Genomic DNA, 19,933 nt, shown 5'->3' on the forward strand with positions numbered 1-19,933 from the left:
GGCACTCTCCCAGGTAAAAGCTGTGTGCACAAAAGTAGTATACGCTGTATGTTGTTTTAACTACTGCAGCAGCGTGTTTTCCTGCATCTATTCCAGCAAATTTTAACAGGGTACATTTACTTACCAAGTAGTTTATAGTGGTGCTCTCTTCCCCACGGCCCATGTACTTGAAGAAACGATGGTCTGCCACTACCAACATCTTGCACGTGTTTTTGGAGTTCTCTGGAATGGATCTTTTCTTCCGATGGGTACTTCCTAAAGTAAGTATTTCAAACAAACACTCAATACTACTATCACTGCTGGGTCTACTGGCCTTATTTAAGATTTCAATGTGAGTGTGAGTGGGCTCCTGGGAGGACAATGGGGATGTTTCATTTTAGTTTGGGGCTTTCTTTTTTAATAGCTATTTGTAAATTTTGTCTTCCTAACAGTCCTCAAACTTACTAAGGAAAAGAATGCATAGCACTGAATTATTTATCAGATTTACCTATAGAGCTTTTACGGTCATCACCACAGTCTTAACACCTCTCCTCCTCCTGGTTCCTAGTCATTACCCCAACTTTTGCTAACACAGCAAAGAACAGAGGAAAGAGGGACCAAAAACTCTCAAAACCCCATCATAGCTCAAGATGGACTCCTTGAGTGACCACAGAGGCCAAAGAGGTCCTGCTGCACAGTGCACAGAAGTACAAAGTTGTTCAAAGAGGCATGAGGAGTGCTGCTTCCCCCCTCCATGCCCACAGTGAATTGAAAGAGCTAATTTGTTTCCAAGATGCTGCTGTCTCAAGGTATGGACACTCACCTTCATTTTGTTTCCTGTCTTCCAGTCCTTTTGGCAACAGTTCATCTTCACTCAGCTTTAAATAACCACATACTTTGGGGGACTGCAACCTTGAGAAGTCTTTGATATCTTCAGATCTGTAGACCAGCAGTCTTTCATCTTCCACATCATCTACAAATCTCCACAGTGGCTGACAGCACAAGGAAAAGTTAGGAACACAGTGAACCCAAAGTCTCGATAAGTAAAAAACTTTATGTATGCACCACTGTATCTCCACAGCTTTCTGTCTAGACACACAAATGCACTTCACCCACAGCAACAAATCTACTGATAAAATGACATCCCCAAGAAAGCCAACAGAAGTCAACTCTCTTGTGCTACATGGGAATCCAAAAGTCTGAGAGCATCTTAAAGTAGTGGCAGCTACCTGATAAGGCCATAGGAGAGAATTTTTCTTCTCCTCAGAATCTGAACAAGCTGAAGAGGCTTCTCAGGTTCCTCTGCTCCCCTCTGTAAGAGCATGGAGTCAGAAGGATATCTTTAACTGCTAATAAATGCACTGACCAGAAGCACAGGAGGGGGCAGGTAACAGAGAGCCTTTAAGCACACAGCAGAATGTGGGCTCTTCGATGTTCAATAGCTACCCAAGTCACAAGCATGAAAATGTCTCCAAAACCAAAGAAGACCATGAAATCTCAAGGAAAGACACCAATTCCCATAGCAGATGCATACAAATAATCTTTGTACTTTACTGACAGGTCCTATTTTTATCTGAATGTCAAAGCTAAAGCAACACCACCAAATATGACACAGACAGGGTCAGTTCTTTGGCCAAAACCAAGCAGCACAGACTGTCTGCATCTACAACATAGTCCACCTGGCTCTGGATCTCCTCTGGCCCTTAGGCAGGGCTCTTCCAACTTTAGCCAGCCATCATTCAGCACACTGTGCTTTCACTTCACAGCAAAAAGGTCCTGGAACGTGAAGGTTGTGCTGTGTCAGCAGCCACACGTCTGCAGCACAAAACTGAAGGTTTCACGCACTAAGGCAAGGTGTGAGGGCAACAGTGGTTTACACAAAGGCCCACAGCCCTTCCAAACCGTACGCAACTACCTTGAAAACAAAAGCAGGAAATGGCAGAGCAGCTTTGTCCATGCTGCCTTTGGGGAACAGACTCAGGCATGCTCCCTCTGCGACTGCGCACAGGAATCATCTCATCCAGGGCTGTCAGTGGCCAAAGCTGACCTGGGGACACCACCAGCGAGGCAGCAGGGCAAGCCAGAGGCTGCACACCACTGCCTGCCCCCAGCTGCACAGACACAGCCAGCCAGGAGCAGGGGGCTGGCTGCACAGAGAAACAAGGCACACCTACAACTGCTCTGGAGCACAAACACAAAAATGCTTTACATCACAAGCAAACAGATACTGTATGTTCTCAATGTAAAACACAAGTACAGTGATTTGGGCATTTTGATCACATTTTTACACTTTAACATGACTAGATTTCTCAGGTTTACCCATAATTCTGTGTATCTTTGGGTTTGGAGACAATTACAATATCCATATAACACTCAGCCATAATTACTGTTATTCAGCCATTCAAATACTGCTTGTGTCTGGGAATATACTGCACTGAACATCTCATTATTACAGTCTCTAATTATATATTTGTGGAATATTTTTTTAACCAAGAGTTCAAAATAACACAAGCAAGGAAAATGGTGAAAACCAAGGGAGTAGGAAAAAATAACCAATTTTCAGATAAAATATCAGATTTTCAATGCAGCTCTAAGAATGGGAAAATTTCCAAGATGTAACAAAGCCAGCTTTAAAAAGCTTCACTGACTTTGACTCTGTTTAGACTGCCACAGTTTGTTAGAGACCATGATCACCACTAAATTCTGACATTATCCATTTCTGTTTCTGAAACCCCTTCCTGTTTAAAATATACCTTCTCCCTGATGTACCTAAAACATGCAACTGTCAGAGAATGTCACTCACTAATAAAAGTAAACACTTGCAAGCCAAATTGGTTTCTTGTTTCTCTCTCTCCTCACCCCAAAACAAACACTACCACCAAATCTAGTTTGAGCTACAGAAGTGTCAACATAACTAACAAGGAAGAGGAACACCCAGAGGAAAAGAAGGTGATTGTCTGGATATAGTTTTCCACAGCAAAGCATACCTCAATATTGTATTCTTCTCCATCAGTATTAATTCGCACTGTAAAATCTTCATCCCCGATATGTGCCACAACCTTGGAATTATGCTCTCCTTTAACATAAGCATGGAAGCATTAAATTAATTCAGCTGTTTGCATGTGCTCCTGCAGACACTGTTTGTTGGGGGTTTTTAATTGTTTCTAAACTTCATGACAAATTACCTTCCTCAGTCTCTGTACTGTTCAATTTAAAGAAAAAGATGAAATTAATCAGCACTTCCCCCAAGTCTTAACTTCCCAATAGTCACAGTCAATGAGACTCAGATTTAACAGAAAATTTTGCAGAAAGTGTTGAGATGGCTCTGGGGATTAGTAATGGGGGACACAGTATTTCTGCCAACAAAAGCAAGGTGCATCTAACTACTATCAGACAGCAATTTCACAGCATCAGCCTGCATTCCAGTGGAAAAGTCTCACCACATCACAAAGGCAACAAAGAAATAAAAACAACTTATCAGAAGCATTAGTACTGCATGGAAGTGGAGCATGGCATCTTTCTTTACAGAAAAGTAATCTACAAAGAACTATCTTTAAATCTTTTAATTGAACTGTCTGGGTATTACTGCATCACCTCTACCTTAGCTTTGTGTTCTGGGGCAAGGAACATTCAAGTCCTACATTCCAGATGGAATTAAAGCTACCATCAGCATTAAAAAAAAAAAAAAAATTTGCAAGCTGCTGCTTAAGTAAATTATACCTTTGTGTCCTGCCAAACTCAACACAAGAGTCCTGTCTTAGGAGCTTGATGCAATATACCCCATCACCCACCAAACCCCAAAAAATCCCCAAACACACCACAAAAACAAAACCAGAAAACCCAAAGGATAAGAATTACGTTTATTTCTTCATCCTAACCACATCTGATCAAAATGAGGGAAATACACCATTTACTCTGCCCAAGAAACCCGAGCAAAGCTGTAGTTTCTCAGCATTGACCCACAGTCTGCTTCATACTAACCAACGACATGTCCGGTGAAAAAGTCTCGCCATTGAACACGATACTCCTTTTCCTTGCCTTCACCATCCACAATTAATGCTTGAAATTTTTCTGAAAAGTGTTCAGCAGTTGCAGTTAAGTATAATTTAAAGTGCCTGTAAAAGAATTTACTTACATTTATTTTTAAGCAAAGTATACACATAACAGATACGTTCAATCTCCATTTTACTGAGGGTCCAAAAGAAGTCAAAAAGCAACAATTCTGATAAGCAGGCTACAAAAACATATACTGTGTAATTGATAACTGCAAATATTTTAGAGTCACAGATGTTGAATTGAAAAAAAGTTTTAAAAATAACCCCCGAAATCCAAAACAGTCAACTTTGCTCATGATGTGCCTTCTTCATTTGCAGTTAAGCAAAACCAGTTACTGGTAACTATTAAAAAAAAAAAAAAAAATCAGACCAAGAAATTTCTTCATCTATTTGAAACTAAATTATCTTGAAGTTCTTACTTTCTGACATAATACAGGCAAAAGACCATAAACAGAAATCTGAACTCCCTACATTTTTTACAATATATTGTCACAAAAACTGAAAACTATCCCAAGAAGGCTGATAACCTTTTCTGGAAGAAGCTTCATGGGCTCTTGGTTTATGTGGGCTTTGGGTGAAAGATTTTTGGCATGCTCCTCTGCAATTATTCTGTAATCATCACTGGCAACCTCACCCTAAAGCCAGCGTGCATGAGGCAGCGCAAAACAGGGAGACATCTGATCCCATTAACCTTTCATAATTGCCCCTCCAAACGCAAGAAAAATGCCCTTTCAAACATTCAGAGATTCAAAAATTACGCATAACTTGCATGACAGTTGAAGATGACACAGGGGAAGGCACATGAATACACAGAGGACAAAATATGTCAGACAAACAACACAAAGTGTGATTCTGACCCTGCTCCCCATTTCAGATTCACAATTTCAGCACTCAAATACCTGCAAGGCATTTGTCTGACTCTCAGGATAAAATTCCTGCCATCTCCATGCCTGCTCCCTTCTACTTCTCCTCCCCCTTTCACCTGAGCTTTTATTTCCCATCTTATAACAAAAACCAAAACCAAACCAAACAAACAAAAGATGAAAATAAGTGTTTTATTTAATGGGACATACTCAATAGGAAAAGGATTAAACCTCCATGAAAATAAATACAGTAAATCTCTTGGGCAGCACACCACACACACTTTTCAAGCTGAAGGCTGAGATTTTCAAGAACCAGAGGACAGTCTAGAAGAACTGACAACATTGCCAGATGAGGTATAAGTGAGATCCAACCTAATCAGCGGGAGCAATCTACATGAAACTAAACCTAAGAATAAAGCAAAAGAAATCCTAAATTACTGCCATGTCAGCCATCAGAGAAATAAAATAGAACTTACTTTCCCCTTTCCTCTGAGCCTCTCTGATGTCATATAACCATGCAGATCACTAACCTAGAAGAACTGGCCAGTCATGACAGAAAACAAGACAATTCCTGGGTTTGAAACTGCATATTACTCATCAGAAACTGAAGGAAAATATGCTATTTCATCACTGATGATTTAATTACCTTTGCAGGGCTGAAAAACTTAAGAGCCTCTCTACGTGTGTCTCAGGCTGGAGGTCCCTCTTCTTCAGTGAGTGTTGCTGGATGCTAGACAGAGAAAGGATGTCGTAGTCTGAAAGCATGGACTCAACTGTGTCTGAAAGACCAACAAGGAAAGTTTTAGTTTCAAAAGACTTTCTTTCCAAATGCACACATAAAAAAGAGCAAACCAGAGACTCCCATTTTGACAGCAAGACCACAGTTTGCTCTAATTTTAGGATAACTACTTCACATTTCTGTAATGGCCAAGTAGAAATCATAGAGTGAGACAAGGCAATCTGAGAGAGACAGGATTTGCTTCACTCTTTCTATAACTGCTGAGCAACCAACTCATCATTTTTAGTGCCACAGCAATGCAGAACTCATGCCCTCCCTAGCTGCCCCCAAGAAACTACATAGGGAGAACATCCCCATTTCTCCGGGGCAAATTACTCTCCTCACCTGCTGGCCCCCACATGAGTCTGACGAAGAAAATAATTTAATCTAGGAGACTTAAACCAAGTTAATTGCAGACTGGACTGTATTGGGCCTTTCTGCCCAACAGTAGCCAGAAAACAGGTTATCTGCACAGCACAATCAATCAAAACTAACTAACAAGGCAACTCATGTGAGATACCCTGATTTCCCAATACCTTACCATCATGCAAAACTCCTTTTCCTACTCAGAACACAAAAACTTGTTCAGAGAAAGGAGACCAAGTGCCTGAATTCCTATGGGAGCAGTACACACATTACAAATTCAGGTCAATGTTCTTCAGATGTTTCCACCATTAACAAGTACATAACAGCTGCAAAAAGTGCTTGGCTCTTGCTGATAAAGCCTCCTGCTACTTTGAAAGGCATTCCTTCATCAAAACACCCACCCACATTCTTGCTTCTCTGGAGCACCCACCACCCATCAAGACACCCAACAACCACCTTGGCTTCCACTAAGACTGATAAATTCAGTTGCTATTTACAGCCTTAACAACAGGTTCTTATTCCCACATTGCCGTTTTCCTTCTCAGCCAGAGGTGCTCACTCTTTACTACACTAAATGAGGATTCAGATATGTTTTACAAGGGGCAGAAGTGCTCACCCAGACATTCTTTAAAAAAAAAAAATCCTATTTCCTTCCCCTCCTTTTCCAGCTATGCTTCTAAACCAGACCTGATAGCTACCAAAGAGGTTTTCTGTTAAGGAAAATGACATTCCTTCAGAGTCCCTGGTCACTAGCTTACCCCACTCAGCAAAGCCACCTCATGTGTTTTATTGAACTTTAAAGTAAGCAGCACCACTAACAAGCTATTGTGCAACAAACCAAGATTGCCACCTTGAAATCTAGATGCTCATAGCTCTTGAAATAATATGGGTTTTTTAAACCTGACACTCAGTACCATAATTAATCCCCAAATCCATGCCTCCAAAGCCCAGGAAAGCTTTAAGAACACATGCACTGATCAGGGCAAGGAAAGCACCTTGCTTTTCCTTTTGCAAGAGGGTGGGTGGGTGGGGAGAATTAACCAGCAGTGCATGGCCACAAGTGTGCTTGTGTACACTGAGGCGAGGAAGGCACAGAAGCAAAGATGACCCTCACAGCCCTCCTGGCCCTGCAGCAGACTCACTCACAGAGTGAGGCACGGGCAACACAGTTGCTTTCTTGGGCAGCAGAAGCCACTGAGCAGCAGTTCACAGGCTTCTCCCTCCCTGGCTGCTCCTCCCCAGGCCTTGAGCAACACAGGAAGGGCAGAGCAGTTGCAATTTCCTGATTTCTGTTTACAACCCTCAGGTTGAGAGCACCTGCACATGATTACCATGTGTTTCAGGTTATATGCAAAGCCAAGTCTCTATCACCATATTTTCTGTGGTGGGGATTTTCCCCACATATGCCCCACTGCTGCATGTCAGGCAGGGCCTTCATTTTAGGTTGCCATATGCTGCAGAGCTGGTTCACTAGAGCCACGCAGTGAGTAAATGCCTAACTTCCCCCTCCAAACAGCTCTTTTTTCATTACAAAGTCTGTTCTAATAAATTGCTTTTTATCTGGCATCTGCCCTCATCCAGAACCACCTAGAAAGGGTGTAGAACAGGCAAGGAAATCAATTCTGGAAAAAAAACTCATTAAACTGCCTAGTTCTGAATTCTTTTAATCAAACTCAAGATTCTGTCACTACACTCAGGCTAGAGCTGACCCCTCAATTAAAGTGAATGCTGGTATACAGAATATCCAACACTGGTTTATGATACAGACCAAACGTGTGGAACATGGGGCATGAAACAAGAGGTGTGGAACAACTGCCGTGCTGTTCGGGGACTTGCCACGCAAGGTCTGCCTGAGAGGCACAACCCCAGCTACAAAACATTACTGTCCTTTTCCACCTCTGCCTTTGAAGTACAGACCAGAACCAAGAGAAAGCCATGCCAAAAAGCAAGACACAGTTGCCACTATGGCCAGACAAAATGTCTCAATTTCATGGCAAAAGAACTGAGAAGTCTGCTAAAAAAAATCAGGCTTTTTTATTTGGTAGGCAAGTCCTACTCCACCTTAATATACACAAACACCCTTCTGGAAATGCCTCACAGAGACACAGGAAGGTAGTAAGAACAAGACCTAAGAAGTTCATGAAGATGAGTAAGATGATTCTATTGAAGTTACAAATGAAACACACGGCACTCCCAGTTCCTGTAACACTGAAACAAGAGTGCACTTGTTCATTATTTCCTCTTACCCTTCCTAAATTTGTTTGCTTTTAATTTTACTTACAACATAAGTAGAGGCTTAAGACACACTGCTCCCAGACATAATCTGCTAACTAACTATGGTATCAGACAGATGTGGAACAAATATATTGGTAATACACTCGAACCAAAATTTTTCTGTAAAATGTTCATATTGTGAAAATTAATCCATATTCATGGCTTACTGAAAATAAAAGATGAAGTGTCATTATTTTAAAGAAAACACAGAACTGTACAGAATCCAACTGTACAGCAGTCTGTGGATGGGAGCCATAGAAAGCATATTTTTGACTTTTTATTCAAGTTTTAAAATCTTTCTGGCATTCCTTCCCCATTATCTTCATTATGGTCCAAGAGTCATTTCCCATGGGCTTCAACAGACCTGAGCTGAGGATTCCCAAACCATTTTTTGCAGTTCATCCCTTCCACACTCTCTTAGATTTCTGCATTCCTGTCATTTTAGGGAACATCTTAATTGCATCCTGATATGGCAAGTATTTATTTACTGTCACAGGCCTTCACCTCATGGTACCTTCTTTCCCAGAGAGAAACCTCCTAAGAACATACAGAAATCAGATTTGTAAGAGAGACAAGGAAGGAACATCAGTGACAAAGACAATATCCCAAAGCTCTCAAGAAGAAATCCACAGCACTGATCCACCTCTACCCCTAGCTTTGAACTCACCAACTCTTGCCTCTTTTTTTTTCACCTTGTTTCTGGGCTAAAAGTCTCCTGGCACTAGACTTTCAGACTTAACACAAAAATCTAGCTTTTAATAAACTCTGCACCAGCACCAAAGAGCATGGGAGAACGGCTTAACTCCCTGAGTTGGAGGCCACTGCATGTATTTCAAAAGAAGTTTCTCTTTCAGTGCTCAGCTAGCAATTCAAATACCAATGTCAGCCTTCTCCAACCAGCTTGGCTTTCATAAGTACAACAGTAAATTCCCATGATCTCATGCCACATCTATTGTCCGGAACCCAACAAGTTAATGTGGCAAGTCAGCCATTTCATAAGCATTCTTTTGCACTGCATCATTTATGGAAAGGTTAAGCTTATCTAGAAGCATGAAGTTTTAACCCAGAAGATACAATTAATATTTTCTAGAATTCTCTTCAAAATTATCCCATGATAGAAAATATTCCTACCTAAAACTCAGGATCCAAATTTTTTTTTTTAATTACTTTTAGGATTTAAGAAAAACCACTAGATAATCAGTGAGACTTGCAGGAATGATTGCAGTTATTTCTCCACTCATCCCAAGGGAATAAACAAAAGCAGAAATAATTTTTCTGTCAAAGGCACTGGAATGGGATGACAAGCCTATAGGGAGCACTCCTACAACAGGCACTGCAAAGACATTCAGGAAGGATTTTGTAGTGGGACTGTTAAATCTGTTTCATCTCCAAAACTGAAGAAGGAGCTCCAGGCTCTATTTTATACAGCACTCATCAACTACATATGGGTTCTGATCTCAAGCTGATTTCCAGTGGGTATCAAACACCTATCAAAAGCTTATGAGCAGTTGACTAGTAACAATTTTTCTGATTCAGCTGAGGAGTGACTGAATAGAAGGGCTCCATATTCTTTATTGTTACTATTTAGTTTTGTATGCTCTTCTTGTACATTAAAATATTTTAACTGAAGTAACTAAACACAGCAATTTGAAATCTAATTCAAAGTCTCAGAATTTAGACTAGGAAACACAGACTGGAGTCTTTCTAGCTTGAAGCACAAGAGCTAAACCAGGTGTCCATCACCCTACATAAAACAGCTGCCCTTGTGTTTGTAGTAACAGCTGCTCACTGGCTGCAACACAGCTGGATCGTTTTGCTGCAGCACCATTCCAGAGAGTGCTAATGGAGAAGGCAAATATATTCATATTTCACCTGGGCACACAAATGGTCTGTGCCAGGCAGGAGGTGATGCAGTCGTGCATAAATGTTTGTGGATACCCTCTCTGAACAGCTTATGCTGCTTTTAGGAGACTGTTGATGAAGAGGACACATTGAGAAGGTTCATCTTGGGAAGGCTGTTCTTTAACAACTCCTTGCACGTGCTGTTACATCTTTCTCCAGTACATCTGGTACGGAGACATTGCCAGAGACACAATACAAAGTGAACTGAAACACCTATCCCACACAAAACAGCCCATGCTTTCAAGTTTGGATAAATCATGTTTACTTGTTTCCACTGAAGAGTGGTTGCTGTTTTGCTCATCAAGAACATGTAAACAGAAGAACTTGTATGAGAAACAAGTTCAAAGCAAGAACCAAATACATGTCAGCGTTCTAATAAACCATAACAAGATAAAAGTTTACACTCTGAGCACATTTCTGGACAAACCTGTTAGTAAGAATGGTCAGCCACATCAGCTGTATGTTTTAGAAGGCATGTTTTTAACTTGATCCCAGCTGCATCAACCTAGCCAAACCACGTGAGAAAACAAGGTGCCTGCACTCACTCAGTCAGCAGCAGATGAAGCCTCCGGGTAGGGTTAATCAGCCCTTGTGCAGGGAGGGCAGGAATGCTGCTGCTTTATTGTCCACCAGCTGCTCCACAGTGCACTTCTGCAGTTACACTGGCAACTACTCCCTCCTTATAACACATTCAGACATTGAATACAGCTGAATACCCACAATGGCTCCTACATATTACCTCACACACTTCCAACCTTGCAAATTATCTCCTTCCACGAATCGCATCTTAAATAAGGACCAGTGAGGAACAAAACTTACACTGCTGGACCTACTTGATTTAATAACCGTCTGTCCTATTAATGACAACAGAACACTTTTCAAAGGAAAAAAAAAACAATATCCTGCCAAATATTGGCATTATAAAAATAAGGAAGTCTACTGAATTACCATCCTCATAATTAAAGTGAAACAAGGGCAATACAGCCGTCCCATCTTACAACAGAACAGCATCATATGACTTGATGCTCAAAAAACTCCAGCACAACCCACCCCCAAATCACATGCTTTCGTACATCCTGCAGAGAGGAACTGCCCAGTCATGGGATGCAGTGGTCTCTGGAAACAGACCATTTGTCTGGCCATCAAAAAACTACAAGCCTCACTACTGTACAAAGATACCACATCACAAAATCCTGCTGTGTCACAAAATAAGTTTGAGTGGAGCTGATTCTAGGTAGACACTAATTACTCTCTAGACGACACTTGTGAGACCAACCCCTTCACTTCTGACTGCATTTCTTTTCCTTGTGGATACAAATTGGGACTCATTCACACACAAGCTTCCAAAAGTTGAGGCACATCACAGGTACTGAGGTGCAGAATTTTACTATTTCAGTGACATCCTGAAAGGGTGCAAAAGGAAACCAAGGAATATCATGTTCTTGTTCAACACCTTAGTAATAATGGATCAGCATCTACTGGGTGGCAGCTGTAGCTGCCTCCCTTCATAACAGAGCCCTCTTGCCTTCCCACTTCCCAGTCCATGCACCTACATAGGTTAAAAATGCAAGTATCAAGGAGGGAAAAAAGTACAAATAATGCACATTAGGGCAGCACAGGAAGACAGGGATGGATACTGTGAAGAGATGCAGGCCATAAGTGACAAAGACAGGCAATACTATTACATGTATCTGCAAGAATGGAAGACATCAGGAAGACCATTAGAACCACTGAGAGGGTTGCTTGTCATCCCCAAAACAGGCAAGTTCATGTGCTGCATGTGAAGATCACAGAAAAGGACAGCAGGATAAACTGCTCTTTGTTAAAACCTACCTCTTGGGTTCACAGCAAAGCACGTGCCATCATCAGTCTGGCAAACTTGGACTCCTACAGTTTATAAAAAAGCTGGGGTGGGGGACTAACCTGTTTAAAATGGAAACTAAATATAAACTTCTATTGCAAAGACAATCTCTGCCGACTACAAAACACACAATTACATTCTGATGTACATAAAGTCAGAGTGCCAGTGCTAGAGTATGGCTGGCTGGGTTTCCTCACTCAGCCCTTCCAGCCACAGGGCAGAAATCCATGCTAGGGTTTCTGCATGTGCACACAAAAATTCCAGAGTGGCAGAAGCATGAAACTGAGATGAGTCACTGCTGCTATCAGCAATGTAGAGCAGCAGTGAAGTTGCCAGTTTTTACTGAGGAAAAAATGAAACCACCCCAAATCTTAAATGCAAATAGGAATTTTACTTTTTGTCTGCTTAAAGGTAAGAACAAATTGGCACTACTGAAAACCAAACTCATTCCAAGCACTGAATTATGCTCCCATTACAAAAATCTTGCAACAGTTAAAGGTAATTCCTATTAATTAGAATTTAATGTAGCATTGACATTGTTCTTTTTGTTGACCTTGAGTACTTTTTGCAGAAATTATACTTCAATCACTTTTTTCAGTTGGAAATGGAAACATTGACCTATTCATCTGAACAAATGAAAACAAACTTGAGAAAAGTACTTGAAAACCTTGATATTAAGAAACTTCATGGAAAAGATTGCTAATCCACAACACAAAAATAATACTGGTAATTTGCATTCAACGGGGCCATGTCTACACCAAGCATTTGATGTTTATGCAAAGACACTGCATCAACAAATTCCTGCAATGATTTTGAAATAATCCCACCACATCCTGGGCAGGGATCACATGCTGTGGGATTGTGTGTCCTTGAATTCTCCACTATGTGATGCATGGTGAGAAATACACTCAGCCTTCAGCTTTTAGGGACAAACTGCAAAACCAGCTCCATCTAGAACAGTCATCTTGCTTCAAAGGATGTCCAAAGGATGTTACAGTAAGAAACTGTAACAAAAAAGGCAGATCGTGGCAAAGAAATGAATCATTTGACCCTCACCTAGGTCTTGCCTTAGTCTCCAACAGAAGCTTCAGTCCAGCAGGATAAAATTTAACCTTGCATGAAGATTTTTTTCCACTAATTATCTCACTGCACATTCTTGACACTGAGCTAAACTTCCAATCCCTAAATTCTCTGGCAGCAAGTTACATTCCTGGCCTTTGGACTTCCTGCATTTTGTCACACCAAGTGTGAAAAATTCAAAACTGACTGCAAATCAATTTATGCTGCCCTCTATCACTTAGCTGCCCTGGTTTATTCATCAACACCACTACCATTTGTTTTTTTCACTCAACAACTTCTAAATCCGAGTCTTCTGATGTGCATTAGGTAGGTTTGCACCAAACCATTTGTACCATTTCTCCAGCTCATGCAGTTTTTCCGAGTTCTGTGTAGTATTTCTGTGGTATGGAGAAAAAACTGGTGAAAATCAGGGTACCTGCCTCAGATTTTATTAGTACAATGTGGCAGGTAGAAAAAGATCCCCAGTGAGTGATTTAAAGAATATCATCTGTCCAGCAATGGAAAAACCATCTTATTTTAGTTCCCTGCCTAGCTTGAGACAAAAAGTTCTCATTCAAAAGATGCAACATTAGAGTAAGACACATTTTACATCCTGACTCTGCTGGGGGCATCCATAAATGCTGCACAGTGGCAGCACACAACTTGTACCACTGCATTGTAATACAGATTCAGGCAATTTTTTAGATATATTCAGTGACCTATTCACCTATTCAGCACCTAAGCTGGATAGCTGCACTGTTATTCTTTTAAAGTACATTAAGCTTTGTTACCATTCAGATGTGTCTGAACTCCAAGGCAAACAGCATAAATATTTTATAAGTATAAAAGCTTATCTTCAGAGATAAATGACAACAAAGAGAAAAATCTTGAAAGAGTTGCCATTAATTTTTCTGGGGCCAAACTACAGTATCAGTCACTGTATTGAGTAGTAGAGCCCCACGTCTCTAGAAATTGATCCCTGATGTCAAGATTACTAAAAAGAGTACACCTAAAGACAAACTGAGGTGGATATCATTCTGCCTTCATCCCTCACCTGGAACACAACCCTTTCCATGCCCCAAAAAACAATGGGGCAAGTGCTTGGACAGTCACACTGTGAGCTGCTCCACAATAATGGAGTTCACAGAGAGAAAATATATCCTTTACTGAAAATAAAGCAAACAAAACCAAGCAAACAAAAACCCCAAACCACTAAAAAAAAAATCAAAAAACTAATTTAGAAACCAAACAAAAAAAAAAAAAAAAACAAAACAAAAAAAAAAAAAAAAACACAAAAAAAAAAAAACAAAAAAAAAAAAAAAAAAAAAGGGTGGGCGGGGGGGAAACAAACAAAAAAAGATATTAACTTCCAGACAGCTCACACTCCATGAACGTGCTCACTGCAATGGGGAAGGGATTGGAAAGCTGAGGTCAGGTTGCAGCAGTCCCATTTTAGATCAGTTTAGACTCCTGGAGCACCACACCCTAAGATTACTTCAGCCAGAAAAAGCTGGAAAATTACCCACATCGTTTTATCATTTATTCTATTCTTTGTCAAATTATTTTTTTCACTGTATAGTTTTTTTTTCCTCCTTAAAAAACTGAACTCAGAGTAATAAGCAAGAAGTTCTCAATAGAAATCACAAAATGTTAATTCATGAAACTTCCTTACAGACAGTGCTCATCAGAAATCTGATTTCAGTTCCCAAAAATTAAGCTGTGGATAAACAAAGCTTTCAAAATAATAACACTGAAATTATTAGAAGGAAAAGATGATATTCAGAAAACCAAGCTGTAAGATAAGGACAACAGAACTCCAACAAAAGATGAACATAAAACCACAATAAAATAGGGAAAGGTATTTTTAAAAGCAGCTTATAAAAGGCAGAAAGCTAATACTTGAAATATTTTTTTATTTTATGAGAAGAAACCACACAGCTAAATAACTAAAAGGGCTTGTAAAACAAGTAAGTAAAACACAGTCCCAGGAATGGATGCTAAAAGCCAGTACCAATAACTGACCTTAGTATTCACTGCACAGGAGATAAAAAGTTCCCCAAAAGGAACTTTTTGTCATGATAGGATATATGTAAAGACCTGTGCTCGAGACTTAGGAAAAGAGGCTTTATAAGAACTCAAGAAAATGACCAATAAATCAACAGGATATGAATGTACTAGCCCAAGAGTTAAAAAACATTGCAAAAATAGAACTGGTCAACTCCTAACTGTGGTATGAGACTAAAGAGCCACTGGTATAGTGCAGGGGTCTGAACAGACCAATTTCCATACCAGGTACTACCTAAGGGCCTAATCAATAAATACATTCAAAGTCCCAACCTGGCAAACAGGTAACAATAACAACAATGTGTAAGTTACTAGACCTGGGGCTAAATAAGATACTAGGAAAGTAGTGCCTCCTATACATATACATACACACACACACACACATATATATATATAAATATATATATATATATATATATATATATATATATATATATACATATATACATATATATATATATATCTGGCAGTAGTGTGTGGATAAAAGTAAAAGCTAATGTAGCACACATGGATTTTTCAAGTTCCCTCACAAAATACTTTTCTAAATTTAGTTTACTGGAAAACAAAACAAAATGTGATGAAATTCAAGGTGTGAATATGTGAAATAACACGTGAGGAAAAGAGTTCATCAATGTATTTAAACAACAAAGTATATCAGTACAATTATTACCACTCAAAGAAAATCAAAAAAGCCCCGAAAAAAAAAAAAACCAAAAGAAAACAGAAACAAACAAATCCACCCCCCACAGAAAATAACTCTAAAGTAAACAAAAACAAACAAACAAAACAAAAAAAAAAAAAAAAAAAACACCACAAAGAAAAGACAGCTTGGAGTGACTATTAAGGACCAAAAACTACTCAGAAAGGAAACAAAATCAAAAGTATTCATAATTATAAATTTATGCTGCCTTTGTACTACAAATGGTGTCCTGCAGCCCTGACCATACATCTTAAATAAATAAAAATCCAACACAAAATATATAGACAAAAGTAATCAATAAAGTCATGATGCTTTCCTCCTACTAAGAATTATTATATAGACTAATGTGTTATCACTTAAACAACAAACAGTATTGCAAATGAGACAAATTGCATAGGTATGTAAGTCACTACAGGTGTGAAAGAAATGAATAATTCTTCCAACATTTAGAAACAGAAGAAATGAGGTTTTCATCCATGCAGTATTTCATAAAATTGAAGAGCTCATAGTCCAGGAACAGTGGTACGTGGGCCAAGAAGATAAAAGCCATCAGATAAAGACTGCACAAACTCATAGCAGAGAGGTCCTTTAGAAGGCACAAAGATCTGACAGCCCAAGATGCAACCGCTGTTGAGGACCTGCCTGCTGCTGAAAGGACACGCTATGTTTATTTCTATGACACTTCCTGGGGCACCCACCACTGAGCCCCATCCTTCCCAGGTTCCTACAGATACAAACTGCTGAGGTGTGCACAGAACCACAAATCCACCTCAGGTGCAGGAGAGGAGGGCAGAGGTCAGACATCTGTCAGGAAATGTGCTGAGAGATCTAAGCCAAGAAAGGAGACTTGGAGCAGTCCCTGCTGGCCCCACTGACTGGAGACAAGACAGCTATCTCTGTGGGAATGTACAGCTGATTAACCACTGGAACAGTGTTCAGAGACTGTCTTTAGACAGTTCAGTTGTTCATTTGAATGTCAGCATCATCCCATGTGAATCCCCACCCTGCACAGCAATGGGCTCAAGGAAAGCAACAGAACTTAGCACAAAATTATTTTTGTACCTTTGATTTTCAAAACAGGGGTTTTCGTGTGGGGGCCAGATATTTTTCCTTTAAAAAGCTTTTAAAGAAAACAAAAATTTTGCTGCTCTAGTGATGAGGAACTATGATACAGAGAAGAGGAAAAATGGAGCAAAGACAAGGATCCAAGAAGTATGTAAGATATGGATCTTAAGGGCAAGACATGGTCACTGCTTCATGCAAGAGTCCATCTGCCATTTCAGTGATAAACTTCTGCTTATTAAACGAAAGTCTACAACTTGTTCGTTGCAAAGCAGAAGCTTAGATGCAAAACTGTTTACAGAAGTTAAATAAAGCAGCGGTTCTCCTCCGTGTCAAACTTTTCTAGAGGTCACTTTCAGCTCCAATGGCTTCGGGCTCTCTGGTGACTCTCCAAACAGAGCTATGAAGGGAGGCCATTTATATGATTTTGCCCAGTGAGGCTGTGCTGCCTCCCTCACTGGAGATATCCCGGAACCGCCTGGATGCAATCCTGTGGAATGCGATCCAGGATGACCCTGCAGGAGCATGGACACTGGACCAGATGACCCACTGCAGTCCCTTCCTACCCGACCTATTCTGGGATTATCCCGCCTTAACAGAACGCAAACTCCTGTGAGGAAAACTCCTCAGCAGACCGCGGGTGTGAAGACAATGGTGTCTCCCCGCCTCCCCGCAGAGCAGTAACCCCAAACAGTGCCCATCAGCGATGCCTTCAGCTACCGAGGTGCTCTGCCGGCCCCACACGTCACCCACCGCTAACCCCTGGCAGAGGCGGGGGTGCCGCGCCTTCCTCCCCCCGCATTGTCAGTGGTTTCTCCCTCCTCCTCCCTTCTCTCCCCTCCTCTCCGGGGTTGCCGTGGTCGCGCCCTGTCCTCACCGTAGCGCTGCGGGTGCCCCAGCGCCTCCAGCCCGCCCGGCCCCCACAGCAGCACCAGGGCCGGGACCAGCCACAGTCGAAGCCTCATGGTCCGGGCGCGGCCTCCTCCGGCACTGCGCGCCCGCTCGGAGCAGCTTCGCCCTCCGCCCCCCGTGCCGGGCCCGCCGCCCTCCTGGGCCCGCACCCGGAAGCGCGGCAGCTGCGCGCGGGGCATTGTGGGGCGGGCGGGGACGCCATCTTGGGCGGGGGCGGTGCGGAGGGGAGGCGCCCGCTGCGCTCTGCGGCCGTGAGGCGGCGGCTGCTGCCCTCATGGAGGCGCGGCGTGGGCAGCGTGTCAGGGACCGCAGCGGGGCGTCCGGTCCAGCCTCGCTGCTCCAGCAGGGTCATCCTAGACCGCATGGCATAGGACTGCATCCAGATGGTTCTTGAGTGTACTCAGGGAGGGAGACAACACAGTCTCTGGGCAATCTGTTCCGGTGCTTGGTCGCAGGCAATGCTGTTCTTCCTGCTGAGAACGCTTGCTTTCTTGGGACAGCCTCACCACAGCCCCCTCACGGCCTTCCCAGGGCAGGAACAGACCCCTGGAAAGGGAGAAGGCTCTGGGTTCTACAGCCCCTCTCTGGGGACAGCCCCTCTCTGAGGTGTGGACCTGCCTGGGCAAGACCCTGGTACTCTCAGGCCTTGCACTCTCAGTGATGCCACTCACAGCTGTGTTTGCTGCTTCTCCGCAGCCCATGTGAGTGGCTGTACTCGGATGACTTTACAAGGTTTTGTGTCGTTACCGTAGCACAACTGAGGATTGTGGCACTTAGTACAAATAATGTGATGGGTCCGTGACTCAAGTGTTCCTAAAAAGCATGCCTTATTGAGATAAAAGCACAGAAAATGTGTTTGTGTTGTAGCTATGCTGTAGTGCTCTGGTTAACGTTCTCCAGAATTAGGTGGATCTCTTACTTTTTTGCAGATGCCTCCAGCAAAGATGATTGCAAGTGATATACTTGGCAAAAGTGGAGAAAAAGCCTCCCCATTGCCCATCCTGCTTAAGCTGTGCTGCTCATTAGTTAACCTGAAATATTTTAAAAGCATCAATAAAACTACTCATTTTGCGTAGCATCATAAAGGCAGATACATCGCTTAAAACAGTGGTGTGTCTCCCAGTTCTTGTCCCCAAAGATGAGAGGATTGTAAGAGGTGAAACTTCCAGTGGGTCTGCTTTGAACTTCCAACAATTTGCATCTAGTGACTCCTGAAATCAAAGGTTGTGTCTTGCTTAGCAGCCCTCACAATATTTCCTCCATACATTTGTTCAGTTGATTTGATGCTCGGGAGGTGCCAGCTGAACACGAGGAGGAATTTCTTTACTGTGTGAGTGACTCAGCACTGGAAGAGATTGTCCAGGGAAGCTGTCAGGTCTCCCTCACTGGAGATATTCCAGAATCACCAGGATACAATCCTGTGCCATGTGCTCTGGAATGGCCCTGCTTAAGCAGGGAGGTTGGACCAGATGCTCCACTGTGGTCCCTTCCAACTTTGTCCTTTCTGTGATTTTTATGATTTCTGTGATTTCTGTGACCTACTGCTTGTAAACTTGTAGCATCCATGTCATCCTGTGGCAGGGAGTTTCACAATGTCACTGCATGTATGAACGGCCACTTTCCTTGTTTTCAACTTGACATTTTGTGACACCATGTGATGACCTGACCCTGCTTCTTGCTTGGGAAAGGACAGTACATAAAGCTTGCCTTCTCTATGCCAGTCACCACTTCAGAGCCTCCATGAAATCCCCTTGCAGCCTGGTAAGGCTCCTCTTGCAGTCTGACAAGTCCAAGTGAAATCTCCTTCTTTGCAAGGAAGTGTTTGCTGCTATTCTATGAACTTTACCATTTCTATTATTCCTGTTTGTGATGGTGGGACTGGAAGTCCGTATGGTGTTCATGACAGAGGCATCTGGTAGATTTATAAAGTGACATAACAATATTCCCTGCCTTGTTTTCACTATTGCTTGTGAATATTTCTAATATTCAATGTGCCGGTGATCTCCACTGAGCTGGCATTATCTTACAAATAACATTAAACTTCCCAGCTCTCACTCC

At 41.8% G+C, this 19,933-nt stretch overlaps 1 protein-coding gene across 2 annotated transcripts in view; it reads right to left on the bottom strand.

Annotated features, from left to right (window-relative positions):
* ADAM17 (ADAM metallopeptidase domain 17) overlaps nucleotides 1–18,025 on the bottom strand; it is a 34,795-nt gene extending 16,770 nt beyond the window's left edge. Inside the window, exons 1-6 of one of the 2 annotated variants that reach the window (XM_053937111.1) lie at nucleotides 17,841–18,025; nucleotides 5,544–5,676; nucleotides 3,961–4,094; nucleotides 2,967–3,055; nucleotides 803–971; nucleotides 125–255 (exon numbers count right to left, since the gene is read on the bottom strand). In XM_053937111.1, the coding sequence (XP_053793086.1) occupies nucleotides 125–255; nucleotides 803–971; nucleotides 2,967–3,055; nucleotides 3,961–4,094; nucleotides 5,544–5,676; nucleotides 17,841–17,928 (744 nt within the window). In that variant the 5' untranslated portion in view covers nucleotides 17,929–18,025. Of the gene's footprint in view, nucleotides 1–124; nucleotides 256–802; nucleotides 972–2,966; nucleotides 3,056–3,960; nucleotides 4,095–5,543; nucleotides 5,677–17,840 lie in introns of those variants that run through there. The other variant, XM_053937112.1, reaches the window with a different exon arrangement.
* Between the last annotated feature and the right edge of the window lie 1,908 nt (nucleotides 18,026–19,933).

Source organism: Vidua chalybeata, chromosome 3, assembly GCF_026979565.1.
Source record: "Vidua chalybeata isolate OUT-0048 chromosome 3, bVidCha1 merged haplotype, whole genome shotgun sequence".
Lineage (NCBI taxonomy): Eukaryota > Metazoa > Chordata > Aves > Passeriformes > Viduidae > Vidua > Vidua chalybeata.